The sequence below is a fragment of the Ursus maritimus genome, unplaced genomic scaffold, assembly GCF_017311325.1.
Source record: "Ursus maritimus isolate PB19 unplaced genomic scaffold, ASM1731132v1 scaffold_18, whole genome shotgun sequence".
In the NCBI taxonomy this organism is placed as follows: Eukaryota; Metazoa; Chordata; class Mammalia; order Carnivora; family Ursidae; genus Ursus; species Ursus maritimus.
The window spans coordinates 43,898,760-43,920,139 of record NW_024424230.1 but is presented as its reverse complement, the minus strand read 5'-3'; the positions used below and the strand labels follow the sequence as shown (position 1 = coordinate 43,920,139).

Sequence of the window (21,380 nt, the reverse complement as noted above, 5' to 3'; positions counted from 1 at the left end):
ATCAAGAAAGTTCACTTGTGAAAACAAGAAATCCATGGAATATTTCTAAAGTCATATCTGAAGTTAGGGAACCAGAACTTATTAGTTTGGGGGGAAATGCTTGGCTCCCAGTACCTGACTAAATTTCAATGCATATGTTGAAAGCCCAAGAGAATTTCAGCCTGATCCTGGTTCTTAGATTTGCAATGACGGGTAGAGAGAGATGCCCACAGTCATCACAGAGCTTAAACTAATAGATAAAAATAGTAAGACATTACTGATGTAAAAAAGAGACCATGTTAGCAAGAGAAGATGTCAGACTAATAAGCAGTTACTTCTCTAACATCAGAACCATATTTTCCTATATATAACGTAGTGACAGTAGCTTAAAATTTAAGAATGAGATATCAGGTCTTTATCATCCCCACTCCCTATCTAATGAAGTTATTTAAAGGGAGATAGCCAGCTACTAGCTCTTACAGTGAGTATATAATAAGAAAATATGGCTACATGTCTCCAAACTCTCTAAGATACATAACAGCAATAAATACATCTCTGTGGATGTGTATACTGCTATTTAACCAAGGAATGACAAAAACATTTTCTTTATGCATTCCAAATAAATCTCATTTGTACTCTAAAAAATCAATGTTATTTTTCATAGTAACAGCCATTAGTTTTAGAAATAAATTTGCTAAGCGGATTATGTAGATATGCTTAATAATCACTCAATTTATCAGTTTTCCAAGCACATCCAAAGCTACTGGGTGGTCATGAATGCCAAAGTGGTTTAAGAATTCATTTAAGAACTCATTTTAAATTGATTATATACCTCACCTCTGGTCAATGAACCATCTCTAGTTTACGTTTCTTTTTAAATGTATTACTAGTTTATCTGAGGAAAACATTTTAAAGAAAGACTCCAGTAATAGACTGAGCTAAAGAATTCTTAGAAAAATAAACATTAAATATTCACTTCAATATTTCAGAACAGCAATCGTCACATTTTTTGTGACAAAAATATACTGCAAAAAGCTATTACCATAGCCCTGCTGCTGTCCTGGATAGCCCTGCTGCCCCGGGTACTGCTGCTGTTGGGGTGGATAACCCTGCTGGGGAGGCGGTCCTTGGTAGGCATCTTGCTGTTGGCCATACTGTGAATTTCCTACAGGATAATTGGAGAAGAGAAAAAAACTGAGATGTTCGCTTAATGAACTTTTTTACTCTAAGATGCATAGCCAACAACACAAGAACAAAATGAAATGCCATATTGATTTTTGAAAGTTAACAAAACAAAGAAAAAACTCAAACCAAACAGAAGGATTTCGGCCAAACAAACTGCAGTTAAAGCCAATTTTGCAAGGTTGAACTGCAGCATTTTCAGCGTCTCTGCCATACGAGCATTACATTTACTGGAACATCACAGTCATAAGATCATGACTATGCTAAATAAAATAAAAAAGACAAAATTAAAGACAGCTACAAGAGCACACACTAGCTACACAAGATCAGCAAGCTGTTTCCTAAAGGCACTATACTTATGTGTAAAATTATACATATGTAAACACACACAAGAAAAAAAAATTGGATCGATGGATTTATGTTCAAATAGAAAATTTCCACTGAGGAAAAAATTATTTGTAAATGTTTTAGTCTTTTTATTGTTGTTAGAAATGGCAAGTCATGGTTATACATTTTAAATATTTGTAAGGAAATTATTTTGATTGTTCTGGGCTCCCTGTAACTTTCAAGACAGCCAGCAACTAGTATTCTACAAGAGCTTTGCATGGGTAGAAGTTGTCTTATGCAAGAATTTGCATTCCTGTAGAAGGGGATATATATGTGTATGTGTGTGAAGGTATATAGATACCTCCTTCGTAGTAATGTTGTGAGGAATCCTCATAAGGCCTATCGTAGCCTTGTTCAGGATACGACGGTTGCTGATAACCGTAATCATTATGACCTACATCAATTCGACAAGAGACAGGAAGAAACGTTAATGGCCACTGAGTGAAAACCCTAAATATATTTAAACTTTCAGATAAAATTGAAAAAAAGAAAAAGAAATGGAAATACATAAAAAATAATTTCAATTGCATTAGCCAAATATTTACCAATGTGATTGTTTTCATACTGAGATAACGTGCAAATTTCTTAAAAGCAAAAAAACAGTAGTTTTAGAAACATTACACTTAGTCTTAACTGATAATCCTCATCAAGGGGGGGGAGAACTTTACCTTCAATTTTTTTAAAAAAGAGAGAATGAAAGCATTTAGGCCTTTCACATGTAAATAACTTGAATTAAATTAGAATGAATAAAGGAAGCAATTATCATATTTTGTCAAACACCTGTTCTGCTGGTCGCCAATTCCACAGCATATGCTAAAACAATGCAAAATATAAAAAAGCTCCATCAAGTTTTTTTCCCCTGAAAGAAACTGAAACAAATTTTTCACATTCTATTTACTTGCATAAAGTATACGTAGCTTATAAAGAATTTTCAGATGCAATAATATTATTGCTTAATGCTACCATTCTAGAAGCCTTTAGAAAATATTTCTAGAGTATCATAAACATACACCTTCAAAAAATTAATACCGGGTCAAGTGCTAGGGTACACCTTTAGTTTTAAGGCTCAATAAATTTTATGACTTAACTTTAATGAAAATCAATAGTCTAGTTCTTTGAACTAAGTTGCACTAAGAGAACGCAGGAAATAACGCTCAGTTAGCTAAAATCTGAACTAAATTTTAAAAGAATACCTAATTAAGAATAGGAATACAGTTATGAATAAATGTTATATTCAGTGTTCTAAGATTCCAACGTTCCCAAACCACCTCATAAATATCCACACTAAGGGTTGGCAAACTATGGCCTGCAATATACATAGGGCCAGTGGCCTGTTTTTGTAAATAAAATTTTACTGGAACACAGGCATGCCCATTCACATTTTCTATACCTATTTTCATGATATGACAGGGGTTCAGTAGTTGAGACCAAGACCATATGGCCTGCTAAGACTAAAATATTTACTCTCTGGACCTTTCCCGAAAAAAGTTTGCCAACTCCTAATCTACATATTTACTAGCATAAATATCTGAATGATAATAAGAAAATATCCAATGCTATTTAAGAAAATTGTCGTTGTAGATGGAATACATAAATGTCAAAAAATTATTAATACACACCTATGCAAAAATGATACCCTAATTTAGATTTTTAAACCCCCTGATGTAATAAATAATTTACATAACCTTAAAGATCTGATATACACAAAAAAAAAATCTATCTATTTTGAGTAGAAAAGTTGTATTTGCAACAATACACATTTCACATTTCAGGAAATACTCAGGACAAAAATAACAATGTCAAATTCATCTCAATTATGTAAAATCCATTTTAAAAATTAAACAAAATAATTGTTTACTTTCAGACTTCCTAATACATAAAATCTGACAAACTAGGTTTCACTTCTTTAAAATTTCAAGTCTATAAACATACTGAAGTTTTTCATTAAAAAAATTTTAATATAATGTCTACATACGAAGGAAAAAAAAAAACCCTCCAACATTCTGAATAATTCAGGGCAAGAAAACCTGAGATTTAAAAAAAAATGTTATTTCCTAACAAGAAGCATCCATACATATCATCACTATCACTAAGGAACAATTATCATACGCAGGACTCTACAGAGGAGCGTTTGCTCTGCCTACATGGGCAGAGGCTCTTCAGTAAAAACCGAAGTCCTTATACCGATATACCTTTATGCTTTACACATTAACAAAAAATGGCAACCTAAATGATTTTTTAAATACACCAAATTATATCTTCTTACTAGTTTACATTAGCTTTGAGTCAACAGTCCCAACACTTAAGCTTTTAATCTTTAGTTTCTCCAAGTTTCCCTGTTAAGTAGTTTACCTTAAATATACCAAGGGAGCTTACTGGATAAACGAAGATTCTGACAAATCCTTTCATAACAAGACAAATCATAACTGTAATGTGAATAGCTACCTCTAATGTATCACAGTTTTATATGTTTGGATTATTTTTTCCTCAACAATGTATCATAAAATTTTCAAACACAGAAAAACTGAACGAACTGTACACTGAAAGCCTACTTATGCTTGGGTCATTACCAAGTGTACTGTATCTTTACTGACCACTTTTTCACAAACCACCTTCCCACTAAAAAAAAAAAAAAAAAAAAAAAATTAAACTAAATAATTAAAATTCGTATCTGGTTTCCAAATGCTTTTCCTATCCTATCAACTACTATACACAGCTATACCATGGATATAACTTAATTTCCAAAATTTTTCAGATGCAAATGCTAATGTATATAAACCACAGTTCTTTGAGAAGTACTTAACGTTAACTAAAATGATAAAACCTGGAAAAATACCCGAGAACTAGATGTTCTATGTATTTATACCATGAATAAAAGTAAACCAAAGGGTGAATTTTATAGTATGTCAATTATCTCAATAAAGCAGTTATTTAAAAAAGTAAATCAGTAACATTTGCTTTGGTTCAAATGAACAATTCCAAACACAAAAGGATCCTCTTTTATAGAAGAGGGATTCCAATGACAGAATGTGATTCCTGATGGTACTAATATGGACTATCTAAACCAAATATAATTTGAAATGAATTATATAAACTAATGCGATCACTGGTGCTTTTGATTATTAAAGTGTTTCTAAATTTAGAAGAAACATATTGTTAGTTTCTTCATCCTCATTAAAATGTTTTGAATAGCTATCTACATTAATCTTGGGCAGGGATAGAAAATGGGAAAATTAACATTAGGAGAGATTACCATCAGGGTAATATTGCTGGTTCATGCCTTCTGGAGGACCTTGTCCACCATGACTGTATTGGTCCCCATAATAGTCTTCCTGGCCTGAGTACTGCTGTGGTGGGCCTGAAAAACCACAACCAGTCAAGAGGTAAATAATTTGTTCTCTAGGTCATCAAAGGCTTTCTTTCTAATCTGATATTAAGAGATTATTTCTCACCTGTAGATTCCCCTCCCATGCTCTGGCATTTGAGATACTTTAAACTATTCTTATACACATACACAGATGCACAAACACACAGCAACACCACACACATTTCACAAAAATTGTTACGACCATACATGCAGTATCTAACAATACCAACTTAAAAAAACAAATACTAACTTCTTAAAAAGAGGTTCAAATTAGTAGAAAATTAATCTTTCTGATATTAGAGCAGTTTGGAATAAACTAGGGGTTGTTTCTGACCATATATTAAGTAACTTCTCAAAATTAAAATAGTATCTTCTGCTATATATTAGTGAGCTTTTGATATAAAATTTAATGATATAACCTTTTCCCAGAATAGACCAAAGAAAGCTATGTAACAGGAAGCTCCTATCCACTTTGTGACCCCTACTATATCCACTACCTTTTAGAAAAAAATATATAATAATCATAAAAATCAAGAAACAAAAAGCCCTGACTTTGCCTACACGAAAAGTTTATTAAAATAAAGCCTTTCAAATATTGTTACTTATATTAAGCAGGAAATTTCCCAAATGTAATCTTACCCTGTTGAGGAGGTCTATAAGGAGGAATCTGTCTCTGACCCATCATATGATTGCCTTGGTTAACTTGACCCATCATTCCCATAGGGGGCTGCTGGCCTTGATAATGCTGCCCACCTCCCTGTGGCATATTGTATTGTTGGGAAGGAGGCTGCTGATGCATCATTGGACCTGAAAACAGACAAAACATTATGTATATAATTTTTCTGCATATAATTTTAACACCTTAAGAGAAATGCAAAAACCTTTTGTCATATAATCCCCAAAATATATAACGTATTGTAATGAAAACTGACTTCAAGTAATAAAAACAAATCTTTCAATTGAAGTTCACATGCCAAAAATAATCTCCAAACAAGGGAAAACAACTAACGCATTGTAGTTGATTTAAAATCACCTGGAGGAGTATTCTAGTAATTTTTTAAGAAGCAAACTGAATACAATATATGAACGTCCTCAATGTATTTTTTTATTATATACTATATAATATTTATCTACACAATCCTTCTGCGAAAAATAGAATCCTTAAGCTATACAAGAAAATACACCAAAACAAAGTAAACTTCACAAAATCACACAGCAAATCAGTGGTCAAACCGAGGGAAAGAAATCTAATTTCTGGGGGCGCCTGGGTGGCTCAGCCATTAAGCATCTGCCTTCAGCTCAGGTCGTGATCCCAGGGTCCTGGGATCAAGCCCCCGCATTGGGCTCCCTGCTGGGCGGGAGGCCTGCTTCTCCCTCTCACACTCCCCTTACTTGTATTCCCTCTCTCACTATCTTTCTCTGTCAAATAAATAAATAAAATCTTAAAAAAAAAAAAAAAGAAATCTAATTTCTAGATACCAATTCCCCCCCTTTTTCAATGCCCATTCATTTCACTATATAATGATTGATAGGGAAACTACACACTTATAAATAAATATACTTATATAGGTAGAATTTCATAAACTTTAACTTTAGGACAAAATTTTAAAGAGTCTTCTTTCCTTTTTCCAACTATAAGATTTATAAATGAAAAAAGCTTCCTGAAACCAAAGGGTTGTAGTGCTTCTTAGTAAGTTCTAACACACACAAAATCTATAAAAATACCCCAGCAGAAAACCATAATAAGACACAGACTCCACTATCAGAACTACAATTTTCAAAGCAAGCAATGCAGAGGTTGCCAAATTACCATAGCTATAGAATCACAATGGCAATAGTAAAATACATCACATGAAATAATCAACAATGGCCATAATGTTCTGTGTTGCCATCTAACAATGTAAAGAGCTACTCAGAGGTTCACTGGGTCAAGTTATGGTATGGAGAACTCATCATTCTACCATTAGAACCATTACTGTCTCAGAAGTATGTATGAGTCATCCCCTAGGTTACTGCTTGAACAGCTACGTACTCCTTTACAGACTTAGGGACAACATAAGTACAAAATGAAAGGATTCGGGGACCAAGAAAACTTTTACAGACAAAATTACACAGATAAGCCAAAAGCTCATTGTTTATTTAAATAAAAGTTAAAACAAAACATGTTCACCTTTTTTAAGATTTTATTTATTTAGATGAGAGAGTGTGTCTGCATGAGCAGGAATCGGAGCGTGAGGGAGAAGGAGCGGGAGAAGCAGACTCCCCGCTGAGCAGGGAGCCAACAAGGGGCTGGGTCCCAGGACCCTGAGATCATGACCTGAGCTGAAGGCAGACGCTTAACCGACTGAGCCACCCAGGCGCCCCTTTGCTCACCTCTTTAAACATATTACAGGCCTACAAAAACAGCAACATTAGCAGGAAGAATTTAACTCTCTTCCAATTTGAAGAACTGTATTATCTAAAGTATTTTATCAGAGCTCTTTTCTCCTATTTGCCTTCTTTCGCTCTTCTACTTCATTTCAAACTCATTTCTCCTTCTAATTTTATCCTACATATAAACCTTTCAAAGGTTACTCTAGGACTTTTCTTTTAACAAGGAAAAAAAACCTTAATAGTAGGGATAAGATGGCTCAGTGGAGAATGGAAGGGAAAAGAACCTAACACTGCCAGACACACTTTCACATTTATTTCACGTAAACCTCAACTACCAGAGGTAAGGATCCTAATTTTCAAGTTTTTAGCGAAGGAATGCAACGATCAAGATAATCAACTGGGAACCAGACAAAACACAAGTTTGAAACTAGTTTAATTGAAGTTTTAAAACCAGTTGAAGGGGTGCCTGAGTGGCTCAGACAGTTAAGCGTCAGACTCTCTTTTTTTTTTTAAAGAATTTTTTTTTTTTAATTTATTTGTTAGAGAGAGCACAAGCAGGGGGAGCAGCAGGCAGAGGGAGAAGCAAGGAGCCCGACTGGGACTGGATCCCAGGTGTCCCTAAGCGTCAGACTCTTGACCTTAGCTCAGGTCTTGATCTCAGGGATGGGAGATGGAGTCCCTGGTTGGACCTGCGCTGAGTGTGGAGCCTGCTTAAGATTCTCTCTCTCCTCTGCCCTCCCATCCCAACTCATACACACAGATGCACACGTGCACTTTCTCCAAATAAATTAAAAATCAGTTTTAATTGAGCTTATAATTTTTATAATATATTTTGTATATAATAAAGTATTGAATACTAGCATGTACAATTTAATAGGCAGCACGATTAGACATTTCTATAATTCATTTTCACTAGATAAAGGTTTTGCCTTGTTTCTCTTCTCCAACACTGATTAAAGACCTCTTGTCTTACAGAGGGGTAACTATAAAACTAATGCATACAATATGCATTGGAACCAAAATTTAAAATAAAGGAGAAAGAAAACAAAAACACAATAGTGGGGGGAAATCCAAAAGGATACAATAACAAAAAAATTCTAAGCTTTGCTCTAAAGAAAAAAAGTAATTCTAGTTTAAGGCCGAGATAGAAAAGACCGTGCCACTTGTGCTTTATCTTTTGGGACTGTCAGCAGTTTCAATCCCGAAGAGCTCAATCACCACCCTTCTTTTATTCTGTCACTTCCCTCCCTCTGAGGATCCTCAGCATCAGTCAGGATCAAGCCTAAAACCACAGAGAATGGAGAAGAACAGCATTGCCAACACATGATGTTTTCCATCTTTTTCCTTGAAACCTTACCCCTTAAAAAAAAATTACGACTTCAACTCTGATTGCTTAAGAATAATATTATTTTCCTTGTGACAATGAAATATGCTACACTGGCAAATGTCTATTATCCCTTGAGACACTAACGGAAATAAGAGCTGAATCTCAAAAGGTTACCCAAAATAAGTTCTAAAAGTCCGTACTACAGAGGGAAGACTACAAAATGAGTCTATTATAACCATTTTTTACAAACGAGGACATAACACATACCGTATGGCTTAAAAGTTATTCTCCATCTTTTACATAAATCATTTTGAAGCTAAGATGCACTACAAAGTGTGATAATACATACACAAAGATCCTAATGTCTTAACTGTCTACAACACATTTTATGAAAGTATTTTAAGAGGACATGTAGCAAATGTTCATCACAACATTATTTCTTTCCATTTTGAGTTTTACACCTAACAGATACTCTATGTAAACAATGTCTTATATCTTAAACATATGTAAAATATTCCCCAAATTATCATGTTTTACATTATTGGAATTCTTTTTTTTTTTTTAAGATTTTTTATTTATTTATTTGACAGAGAGAGACAGCCAGCGAGAGAGGGAACACAAGCAGGGGGAGTGGGAGAGGAAGAAGCAGGCTCCCAGAGGAGGAGTCCGATGTGGGACTCGATCCAGTAACGCCAGGATCACACCCCGAGCCGAAGGCAGACGCCTAACGACTGCGCTACCCAGGTGCCCCTATATTATTGGAATTCTTTGCTCCAGTGAAATGGTTTATACTTAGTTGTATCTTAAGTTACTGGTCAAAAAAAGAATATTTTGAGACTCAACTAAAAAGATAACGTTAAGTTTTAATTAATCTAGGAAAAATTTGCGTTACATAATTTTTTTTAATTTTTTATTTTTTTTTAAAGATTTTATTTATTTATTTGACAGAGATAGAGACAGCCAGCGAGAGAGGGAACACAAGCAGGGGGAGTGGGAGAGGAAGAAGCAGGCTCATAGAGGAAGAGCCTGATGTGGGGCTCAATCCCATAACGCCGGGATCACGCCCTGAGCCGAAGGCAGGTGCTTAACCGCTGTGCCACCCAGGCGCCCCTACATAATTTTTTAAAAATTCTGTATACGTACATACACACATATATATTCCCACATCTTCAAATGCAAACCAATACACTAAAGCTTTATAAATCGTATCATTAATCTATGAATTATTTTAAATAAAGGTTAAAAATGACAACTAACAGTTAATGAGAACTTAGTAGAGGCCAGGTACTAAGCTAAGAGCTTTCTGTCTACTATTTATTCTCCCAAATCCTATGAAATAGGTATTACTATCATAAACTTTACAGGTAAGAAAATTTAATTAAAGGTTTACAAGCATAAGAATCTTACCTAGAGCTGCACAGCTAGTAAATGATGACAACTTAAGCCATACTCTTAATCACTATGTGTATCTCCTCTCCAAAGTCAAACCATACCTCTCCCATGTAATATCTCCCAGGATAACAGTTCTATGTAACATTACCTACAATATATTCTCAATAATATATATAAACACGCACTATAATATATAGTGATAACAATGCTACTATATGGATAATATACTATTATAGTACATAGTATGTACTAACATAATATACAATATAAAAATCCTGAAATGCAAGAAATTTCTTCATCCCACCTATATGTACATGTTATAAGAATTAGACTATGAAACTGCCTAATACTCTCCAAGCCTAATTTCTGATTCATATTTCACTACTGTTCCTTAATGTTTTAATCTCAAACTAAACCATTTTTAGCTCTCATTTGAAGGTATTACCAATAATTTATTTGCAAGAAAAAAATATCCCTCTATTCTAGCAAACGCAATTTGCTAACCCACTATCTATTAAATAGCCACTTAAAATGAATAGGATTGGGGCACCTGGGTGGCTCAGTTGGTTAAGAATCTGCCTTCAACTCTAGTCATGATCCCAGGGTCCTAGGATCGAGCTCCACATCGGGCTCCTGCTCAGCAGGGAGCTCTGCATGTGTGTGTGTGTGTCTGTGTCTCTCTGACAAATAAATAAATAAAATCTTAAATAAAAAAAATTAAAAAATTTTAAAAATTAAAAAATTTTTAAAAATAAAATGAATAGGGTTTTTACTTAACTAAAATGTGTATCTGTCCTCACCAAGAGTTTTCAATAGTTCATAATAAGTCATTTAGATACAATATCAAAGATAAAAGAGGAGCCAAGTAACTAAGAAAATCCCATAAATTTAGTAAAGTCACTGATGCAAACTTAGCTGAGTGTCCTAGCAGCCAATGAAAAAAACAGAAACATGATAGATTCCAGCTAGTAAAAAGGACAGTTCATTAAGAGATACAAACTTTTTCATAACACGAAATTAGATAAATTTTAAGTATTAAAAAGTATTAAAACATACTAGTACCAGTAACTTTTGTTGTTCTTTCTTTAGTAACACAAACTACCCTTATATATAGTTTCTTATATTAACCATTTCTTGAAGCTGTGATTTTCAACCTTGTGTGATTGTGCCCCCAGGAGACGTTTTAGCCAAGTCTAGAGACATTTTTGGTGGTCACAACTGATCTGACTGGTGGTGCTACTGCCACCTAGTGGGTACCAGACAGACATACTGCTAAATATCTCACAAGGCACAGGACAGGCCCCCACAACAAATTATGCAGCTCAAAATGTCAACAGTGTTGGGTCAAGAAATCCTGGATTCTCAAAAGCATAATTTTAAATCATAGGCATCTCTACAAACTAGTCTGGAAATTAGATTATGTACTTAGCTTTCTGGTGACTGAAAATTTTTAGAAAAGGGATGTATTGTTGCTTAATAAATCCCGAAAAATAAAAAATTGAGCAATTTCTTACAGTTAGACCTCTTACATAGTTTCAACTATACTATATAGTAAAATTAATTTAAAAACAAAGTCACTGCTAAATATCTATTGTAGTCGACTGAAAGCAACTCCAAAAGCCCAAGTAGAAAGCCATGGAGACGGGCTACATTAGAACACACAGCTTTGTGTCACTAAGCAGGAAGCTCAAAACTTAAAACCATCTGGCACTGAAGAGATTATCCTGCCCAGAATAATTGTGAGGGAATGGACTGTATATAAGCCTGACTTAGAATATTTGTTAAATTTTAATTTCTAAAATCTACCCCTAGAGATTCTGGTTTAGCAGGTATAGGATGGGGCACACAAATCTTTTTTAAAAACTACCCCAGATGATTCTGATCCACATAATCTCAGGACCTCACACTGAAACAGAGTTCTAAGAGAAAGAATAACCAATCATCCACTTTTATCATAAAAGAAGCTAGATTATGGTTCATATAAAATGTTTAAATTGGAATAGAACTGCATCCCATAGGGTACTTAAGATGTTAGTTATAAAATGAATCCTAAGGGGTTTGTGTTATAAATATATCAAAACTCATCAAATGATACATTTAAGATCCACCATTTCATTATATGTAAATGTTACCTAAAGAAAAAAATATTTTAAAAAATAAAATGTTAAGCCCTAATGATATGCAGACTAAGATGCTAATGTGTAAAGTATACTGATTATCTGCAAATTACTCTGAAATGCATTTTGAAAAATATGATGCATTGATGGACTAGTAGATGAACAGAAAGATTTTTTTTTAAAGATTTTATTTACTTATCTGACAGAGAGAAAGACAGAGCACAAGCAGGGAGAGTAGCAGGCAGAGGAAGAGAGAGAAGCAGGCTCCCTGCTGAGCCAGGAGCACAATGCAGGGCTCAACCCCAGGACCCTGGGATCATGACCTGAGCTAAGGGCAGATGCTTAACAGACTGAGCCACCCAGGCGTCCCCAGACAGATAGTAAACAAATTTGGCAAAACAGTAACTGAAGAATGAAGGTGGCAACTACACAGGTACAATTCTTCAGGTTTCCTGTATGTTTGAATTTTACATAATAAAGTACGGGGAGAAAATTTAAAAATTAATCCTAGAGGAATATATAAAGAATTCTCAAAACCCAACAGCAAAAAACCAAATAATCCAACTAGAAAATGGGCAAAAGACACAAAGAGGCGTTTCATTGAAGAGGACAGAAGGATGGCAAATAAGCACACGAAAAGATGTTCGTCAGCAGCAGCCATTAGGGAAATCCAAATTAGACCACAGTGATCTATCATTATACATTTTTAGAACAGCTAAGATTAAACAAAATATACTGACAATACCAAATGTTGACAAGGATTTGGAGAAAGCAGATCTCCCATACATTGCTGGTGAGAACGTAAAATGGTACAGATACTTTAGTAACCTGTTAGGCAGTTTCTAAAAAAACTAAATGTACATTTATCATATGACCCAGCAACTGCACTCCTGGTATTTATTCCCAAAAAACGAAAAAAAAAAAAAAAAAAAAAAAGGTGGGGCGCCTGGGTGGTTCATTCAGTTAAGCATCCAACTCTTGATTTCGGCTCAGGTCATGATCTCGACATCGTGGGATCAAGCCCTGTGTCAGGCTCCCTGCTCAGCACAGCTTGCTTCTCTCTCCCTCTGCCCCTCCCCCTACTCACATTCTCTCTCTAAAATAAATAAATAAATTTTCAAAAAAAAAAACCCTAATCTTAAAAACAAAAGAAAAAAGGGGTGCCTGGCTGGCTCAGTCAGTGGAGCATGTGACTCTTGATCTGGGCGTCATGACTTGGAGCCCCACACTGGGTAGAGTTTACTTAAAATAAAAAACAAAAAACAAAAAAAAAAAAAAAAAGGGAAAACTTTTATCCAAGTAAAAATAAGAAACTGTACACAAATGCTCATAGCACCTGTACTTGAAAAAGCCAAAAACTGGAAACTAAAACGTCCCCCAATTGGTGAATGGTTAAACAACTCTACAATACAAACAAATGAACAACTGATACATACAACAACCTGGAACAAATGTTAATTATGCGAAGTAAAACAAGTTAACCTCAAAAGGTCTCATACTGTACTATACTACTTATATAACATCCTAAAATGACAAAATTATAAAAATGAAAGAGTAACAGTGGTTGTAAGGGATTAGAGATGGCTGGACGGAAGACACATAGCATCTCTCTGTATTTCCTTTGTAACTTCCTGTAAACCTGTAATTATTTCAAAATTAAAAGTTTTTAAAAATGTATCATGGGGTACCTGGGTGGTTCAGTCGGTTAAGCTTCTGACACTTGAATTTGGCTCAGATCATGATCTCAGGGTGGTAGGATCAATCCCTGCATCGTCTCCGTGCTCAGCAGGGAGTCTGCTTGAGAATTCTCTCTTCTCTCCCCCCCCCCCCCCCCGCTCATGCTCGTGTGCCCTCTCTCCCTCAAATAAATATTTTTAAAAAATGCATCATAATGAGACTAAGTTTATAACCTACTGAAGAAATTCATCTGAATTTTGTCCCCTAAACCCAGAAGGTTTTGGTAAAACTGATGATCATGTTTTATCTGACAGTAACTGACAATTCTTTCTTTGGTTCATTCCTGGAATGACAGTTGATGGATGACAAAGCACAGAGAAGAATGCTAGTTTTCTAATTTGTGATGGCATGAGGAAATCTAGCTAATCTATCAGTCAACAAATAGGATACAACAGTAAACAAGACACAGTTCCTGACTTCATAGAACTTAAGAGTCTAGGGGAAAATAATTAAATGTTTATTTTAAATAATTATGTAAGTACAAGTACTCAAACTTCTGCTACAAAGAGCCTAAGTACAGCGTACTTACTATACCTAGGTGGACTATAGCTTGTCTGCAGAATAACTTAAAACTTGTAGAGTAAGATTATAAGTGATTTTTATTTTAAGCTTTATTCTTCTCTGTATTTTTCAGGTATTTCATATTAAATATTAGTTATTTTTATAACTAGAAAAATGTCATCATTGGGGAAGAAATTACAATCTTGAAAAACTCATCCAATACAGCAATAATTAAATTATAAACAAAATATCTAACCTGAACTATAATGTAATGATTGTAAACCTAAAACTGTAACTACGAGAAACCTGCAATATTAGCAATATTACAGATACACCAATTTTAACAGTGAAGAGAGATGAGTGTACACATTCAAATCCACTAGAAGTCAAGCATGACATTTCCATGGAATACAATATTTGAAATAATTTCTTCATTTGTAAATTTTCTATATTGTACTTGAAAGGAGAAAAATAGTGCTGTATTGTTTTTTTCATATTGAAGATTTACTATATTTATTAAATTGGGGATTCCTACAGCTCCTGAACCTGGGTGGGGCTTCGCATCACGCCCAGAAGGACTACATGCTATAGACCAAGATTAGTAACTTAGTCAATCAATCAAATCTACATAATGGAAGCCCCAATGTAAACTCTGACCACTGAGGCTCAGGTGAACTCCCCTGGATGGCAATATACTGTGCACAGTGTCACACACTGGGACCAGGAGAGCATCCTGACTCCCATGAAGAGAGAAACTCCACTTCTGGTACCTCTTCTAGACTTTTCTCTATGCACTTTTCCCCTTGGCTGATGTATCCTTTCACTCTAATCAATCATAACTGCGAGTGTTAACAGTTTTCAGTGGGCTCTATGAGCCTTTCCAATAAATTACCAACCCTGAGGGTGCTTTTTGGAACGTTAGGACTTGCAATTGGTGTCAGAAGTGAGGCCAGTCTTAGGAACCATTCCCTGTAACTTTGCAGTTGGCTAAATTCTCAGAGCTAGCATTTTTTTTCTACAGCCTGGCCAACTGTCATCTTCCTAAGTATGGATCAGCATCCAACATTTTATCCTTTGTACTTTCAATGTTATGAAATGTCTCCAAGAATTTCAAAATGAAGTATTTTGCCGGTCTTACTTTCTCTGGGACATCTTCGTTCCTTTCATCTCAACCAGTTTTCTCGTGTTATGTCAGTGAGCTCACCTTCACTAAGGACCTGCAGTGCACATCTACAGTCTCTCGAATGGCAGCAGTATCAACATCCCCCCAGTCAGCAATTTCTTCTCTAACTCTGTTCACATTTCACAAAGGATTTGGATTTCATTTCCAGCAGTATTACTTCTCATTTCCCTGCTACACTTTTAGCTTTTGTAAAATATCACATAGGTTTATAACTGGGAGCCAAGGAAGCAACACAATTACATACTCTGCTGTGTGCACACAAGGATAGATATACAGTGACCAATCACTGACAGCATCTAAAAGTGACATGAACAGTCACTGATCACAACAGTCATCTGTTTTTATGGAGTGACTCGTTAATCTGAAGAGACAGAAGCTAAGTTTGTACTTCATGCAAGGACTCACACAGTTCATATACCATAACTAAAATCTGAACCATGTCATTGAGGAGAAGGTGTCATTTAACTAAATTGTGGTAACTGAAATTCATGCATACCAAAACCGTACAAACAAGGCCTGCTTATATTTCCATGGGATGTTTTCTCACCCGTGGGATAAAGATAATAATAGTACTACTACCTCAAAGACGTTGTGAGGATTAAACTAAAGAAGACATGTAAAGTACTTTATCACAGTACCTGGCACTCACTGAATGTTAGTTCATATTTTTGATATGCACCCCCCCAAAAAAACTTGTATTACCACTTGTGTTATACTTGTAATACACTTGTGTTAACCAAAATCAAATCAGTTCCTTTACTGTAAGACTTCTCAGATGTTTTAATATACCAGTAAGCATGCTGAGTCCTCCAAAGTATTTTATCAATAATATTACATAAGTCTATCTGGACCATAATTTAACTAATGTTGAATGAAAGCCCTGACATAATTAATAAATAACTACACGTTTCCACAAACATTACCATTTCAGAATCCTACTACCAGAATAAGACATTTTAAAAAGCTAAATTCCTATTCTCCTAAAACTTACAACATGTTTTCACGTATACTAAAGGACAAACAGCCTTAATCCAAAAAGAACTACTTCAAATTAATAATAAACAGACAAAGCACAGAAAACAGAACACAAACAGGCAATTCACAGAAAAAATGCGAATGGCAAATGCTATGGTCTGAATATTTGTGTCTCTCGGATATTTTATGTAATTATATATTTTACCTAGCAATTTCATTTCTAGAATTTATTCTACAGGATTCTTGTGTAAGTACTACAACATACATACAAAAATGTTTGTCCCAGAAATAGTTATAATAATAAAAGACTAGAAGCATATCAAAAGTGGATATGGTTTTGTTAAATAAATTATGCTAGATCCATAAAAGTGAATGCTATTTTTAAAATGAGGTAGATCTGTAAATACTGAAAACAAAGAGGCACAAGGAAATATATTACTACAATATACATTCACAAGTAAGTGGTAGGCTTTTCTCAAGCACATGTACAGCTCAAGCATGGTACAGCTCTTACCAGACAATAATCCACTCTATAATAAGATGATAAATATAACACTGCTGGCTATGATAATATATACTTTTTGCCCTTCATATTTTTTCGCCCTCTATATTTACATAATAAAGGTACTGAAAGAAAAATTTTCCATTATTCTAACATCAAGCCTCCAGATCAGACCATTATCATTTGCAACTTACCATCTAAATGAATTAGGACTTTCTTAATACCATTCAAACACTAAAACCAGAAATAAAGTTTATGTGCTTAAAAGAGACAACTAATTTATCTCAAATTTTTTTGTTATTTAAAATGTTTTTTGGGGTGCTTGGGTGGCTGAGTCATTAAGCATCTGCCTTCGGCTCAGGTCATGATCCCAGAGTCCTGGGATCGAGCCCCGCATCGGGCTCCCTGCTCAGTGGGAAGCCTGCTTCTCCCTCTCCCACTCCCCCTGCTTGTGTTCCCTCTCTCGCTGCGTCTCTCTCTGTCAAATAAATAAAATCTTCAAATAAACAAATAAACAAACAAATAAATAAATAAAAAGTTTTTTATTCCGACCAACTAATTTCATATAAACTATGCAAACAATTACTGAATGAGGGTTTTAATATGAATTGTTTCACTTAAGCTTACTTATTAAGTAATTTAGTCAAAGGTCTCACATACAATCTACAGGGCCAAGATATAGATCCAAGTCTGAAGAATTATACACATGGAACTTGTGAAATACACATTTTAACACAAATATAGTAATTTGTGAAAACCCCTTATATTTGAATATGTAATTAGTAAAATGATGTTAAATGAGAAAAGTTATAATCATTAATGCCTAGGAATAAAAAATACGCTAATTCTATCAAATGTGACTGTTGGTCATTTTCAGAAAGCCTTGCTGTTCTAATTTTACTTTTATTACACTAATGAATATACCTGTTGCTTTATTAAAGAAATATATCTAAGGTACTAACTGTCTTTCCAGGTCATTACATGACATTTGGGTTTAATTCCTATTCACTGAAGAAACAGATTTTGTATGCCTACCATCAGACATTGTTCTAGGCACTAGAACAAAATAGTATGAACATCCTCCTTCATTTTGTAATTCTAATGAATTCAAGTATTTGAATTCTAGTGAAGTTTATATTATATACAGGAGTAAGCAGATCCAATTATGTAAGAAAATGGTGATTCACTTTTAATAACTCTTACTCTTAAAGTTCAAAGTGATAATCCTTGAACTTTTATCTGAACAATAGTGAAAATAACAAAGGAAAGTTTATGTTGGATTGATCAAATTTACAACATTTTGCGAGCAGTGTAAGAAACAAATTAAAAACTTCTTAAAACTTTCATTTTATCTGGAAGCAGTAGACCCTCTAAACCAACAGAGAGGAAAATACTTTGCTGTAATAATAAATCTAGCTGCCAAATTAAAGAATATTTCAGTCTTCTCAAGTCATAGATACATATGAAACTATATATCTACTAGAAGTGGGCACAATTACAATGCCATTGTCACATACGCATTTTTTTAAGTTCAAAAAAAAGAAAAGTGCTGAATTTTTTTTTAAATAACCATGAACACAGTAATATATAATTAATACATTTAATGGGGTCAACTTTTTGTGCAGCTTTTTGAAAAGATGTATTCTGTGTGGCAGGTCTGCAAGGTTTTGTTATAATAATCTTTGCACTGATTTGGTTTAATTTTTCAGTAAAACTCAAGAGCTAAAAACAACTTTTAAAGAACTAATGAAGCTCAAAAGATTTCACAGTTTCATTCCTAGAAATGATACTTCTCTTATAACACTAGTATACAGTGTGGCTTATTATACTGGAGTTAACAGTATAAGTTAACAGACTATTTCTCTCTGCTTTCTGAAACAATCGAAATGATAAATTGTAAATATATATCCGACTCTTGGATTAATTTCAATCAGTCTCCTAAATTACAATGACAACATTTTTAGACAAGTTATTTTTTCCCCCTTAATTTCATTTTCAAAGCAGAGAGAGAAAAAAAGGAACAGAGGGAGGGTAAAAAGAAAGCCACTTCAAAGCTACCAGAACAAATGCATCTAGACCCTGACTTGCAATGTTTTGTTTCAAAAACTACGACCACATCATCAGTTAAAGCTCCCAAATATGTCAAACAGTTAATAACTATTAATATAATAATTAAATAACTGCCTTTAATTCCTCCTTTTCAAAACAAAATTAAAATTCTCTGGATTACTCTTTTTCTGTTTTTCCTGTCACTTGAAATCCCACAAATGTTTCTTTTCCTTGACTAATTAACCCCATTATTAAAATATCGTTAAGTAGCTTTAACAGTTTTTCTAGTATCTCTTGATACAGAGATATGTATGCAGAAATATAGGGATAGCCAAAAGATTTCAATATTTTTATCTTAACTCGAACAGCTAATAGTATCTCAACAAACATTAAGAAAAATTTTTGAAAGTCAAAAATGTTTCTGTTCATAGAATTTGAATGTTTCCTAAGCATTTCTCAAAGAAGGACTATTTAAAATGTGGTCTCCTTTGATTTACTTCCACCTATTTATCAAAACAGATTTTATTTATTTATTTATTTTAGGGGGAGGGAGCAGAGAGAGAGGATCTCCAGCAGACTCCCCGCTGAGCACAGAGTCCAAGAACAGAAAACTAATAATGTAAAACATGTAGCTTAGTTTTAAAGCTATCTAAGAAAATATTTTTTTAAAGATTTATTTTATTTATTTGAGAGACAGAAAGCACGCATAGAGGGGAAAGGCAGAGAGAAAAATGAGCAGACTCTGTGCTGAATGCAGAGCCCAACGGGCAGGGGAAATGCCTCGGAATCTCACGACCAGACCTGAGCTGAATGTTTTATATGAAATGAATATTAAAACTTTAAATTAAAACTCATATTTAAAATTTTTTTTCATCCAATAGCTATCATATAATTAAAATATCTTTACGAGGAACTCATAGGATTAAAACCATAGATATTGCTACAACCTCATATAACTTTCTCTCTTTTTTGGCAATTGTAGTTTTCTTTGGTGTTCTTTGTATCTGAAATATCAAAATTTAACTGCAAAGTTTATTTGTCCTGAAGAGATTTTTTAAATATTGAAAAGTTCCTCGCTGATTTCCATCGTACTCTTTTTTAAAAAGTAACTTATTTCTTTAAATCAGATCCTTACGTAGAAAATATAGAAAATGACTATTAAGAAATTCACAGATTATGCAAACAAAGCAAAAAGCACTTATAGTTTAAAAAGAAAAACTGTACATTAGTAATACAAATACAAAATGTGACATTTTAAAAAATAGTTGCTTCCTAAGTTTAGAACAAAAAATACCTATAAACACCTCAATTCTTTTCTCCAAAAAGTTACTATTTTCTACATACACATTGCTACATGCATGACTTTCTGGTTCTTCAAATCGTATGATGTCATATCAACCCAATATTATACAGCAACACCCATTCTTGTGCACACCCTATTCTTTTCTTCATGATAGTTTCTAAGTAGTGTGCCATCATTACTGTAGTTGCTGTGAGAATCATTATGAATTTTCTTGCTCTCTCTCCTTTTAACCAAACTGTATAGAGAAACATCTGGACTCCCTTCTGACCTGGCACTGACTGGATCTTGCTGTTATTTTGAACCTTTAATTGCCCTAATTAAAAAAAAAAAAAAATCCATCATGGGCACTAAACAACTTTGAGGGAAAAAATGGATGGAGCAAGCACCAGTTTTGTGATGCTACATTGACAATTTATTCTACTGTCTCTTTGTTTTCAGTGTATCTCATGAAAATTACAAAAAAATCTGTATTACTCTTTAAATATCAGAATATATTATTTCATCATAAGTAATTGTCAACAGATTAACCTTAACTTCTTTTATCTGGGTGAATTTTGGTGATTTGTTTTTCAAAATCAAAATCTAGAAAATTTTATTGCATTAACCTCACATTTTGTAATTGAAATAGCTTTAGGCTGGCAATATGCCAACTGTTTTAAAGGGCAATTAGCAGAACAGAGCGCCACTTACTGGTTTTTAGTTATTATTCACAAGAATACTTAAAAAAGAAACATGATAATTTCATTCTCTGAGATTGGTAATAAACTTTAATAGACTTCACCCCATTCTAAGAAGAGAAGAAGACAGCAGCATCTCCACTGAACACTCTAATAAACAAATTACGTTAAAATCACTTCTCAATGCTGAAATACAATATCAGAAAACATTCATAAAAATCAAGGGAAATTAATATAAATTAATATGTCCTTAATAAGTAAAATAAACCAACGAATAAAATCTTTTTAAAGGATTGTACTTGCAAAGATAAAATATCTTCTCAGCTTTC

At 34.0% G+C, this 21,380-nt stretch overlaps 1 protein-coding gene across 3 annotated transcripts in view; it reads right to left on the bottom strand.

Moving 5' to 3' along the window:
• Positions 1–21,380, bottom strand: part of SS18 (SS18 subunit of BAF chromatin remodeling complex) — an 82,850-nt gene that overhangs the window by 20,264 nt on the left and 41,206 nt on the right. Inside the window, exons 6-9 of one of the 3 annotated variants that reach the window (XM_040632625.1) lie at positions 5,555–5,722; positions 4,802–4,906; positions 1,850–1,942; positions 1,022–1,144 (exon numbers count right to left, since the gene is read on the bottom strand). In XM_040632625.1, coding sequence (XP_040488559.1) covers positions 1,022–1,144; positions 1,850–1,942; positions 4,802–4,906; positions 5,555–5,722 — 489 coding nt within the window. The remainder of the gene's footprint in view (positions 1–1,021; positions 1,145–1,849; positions 1,943–4,801; positions 4,907–5,554; positions 5,723–21,380) is intronic. The other 2 variants (XM_040632626.1, XM_040632627.1) reach the window with 2 other exon arrangements.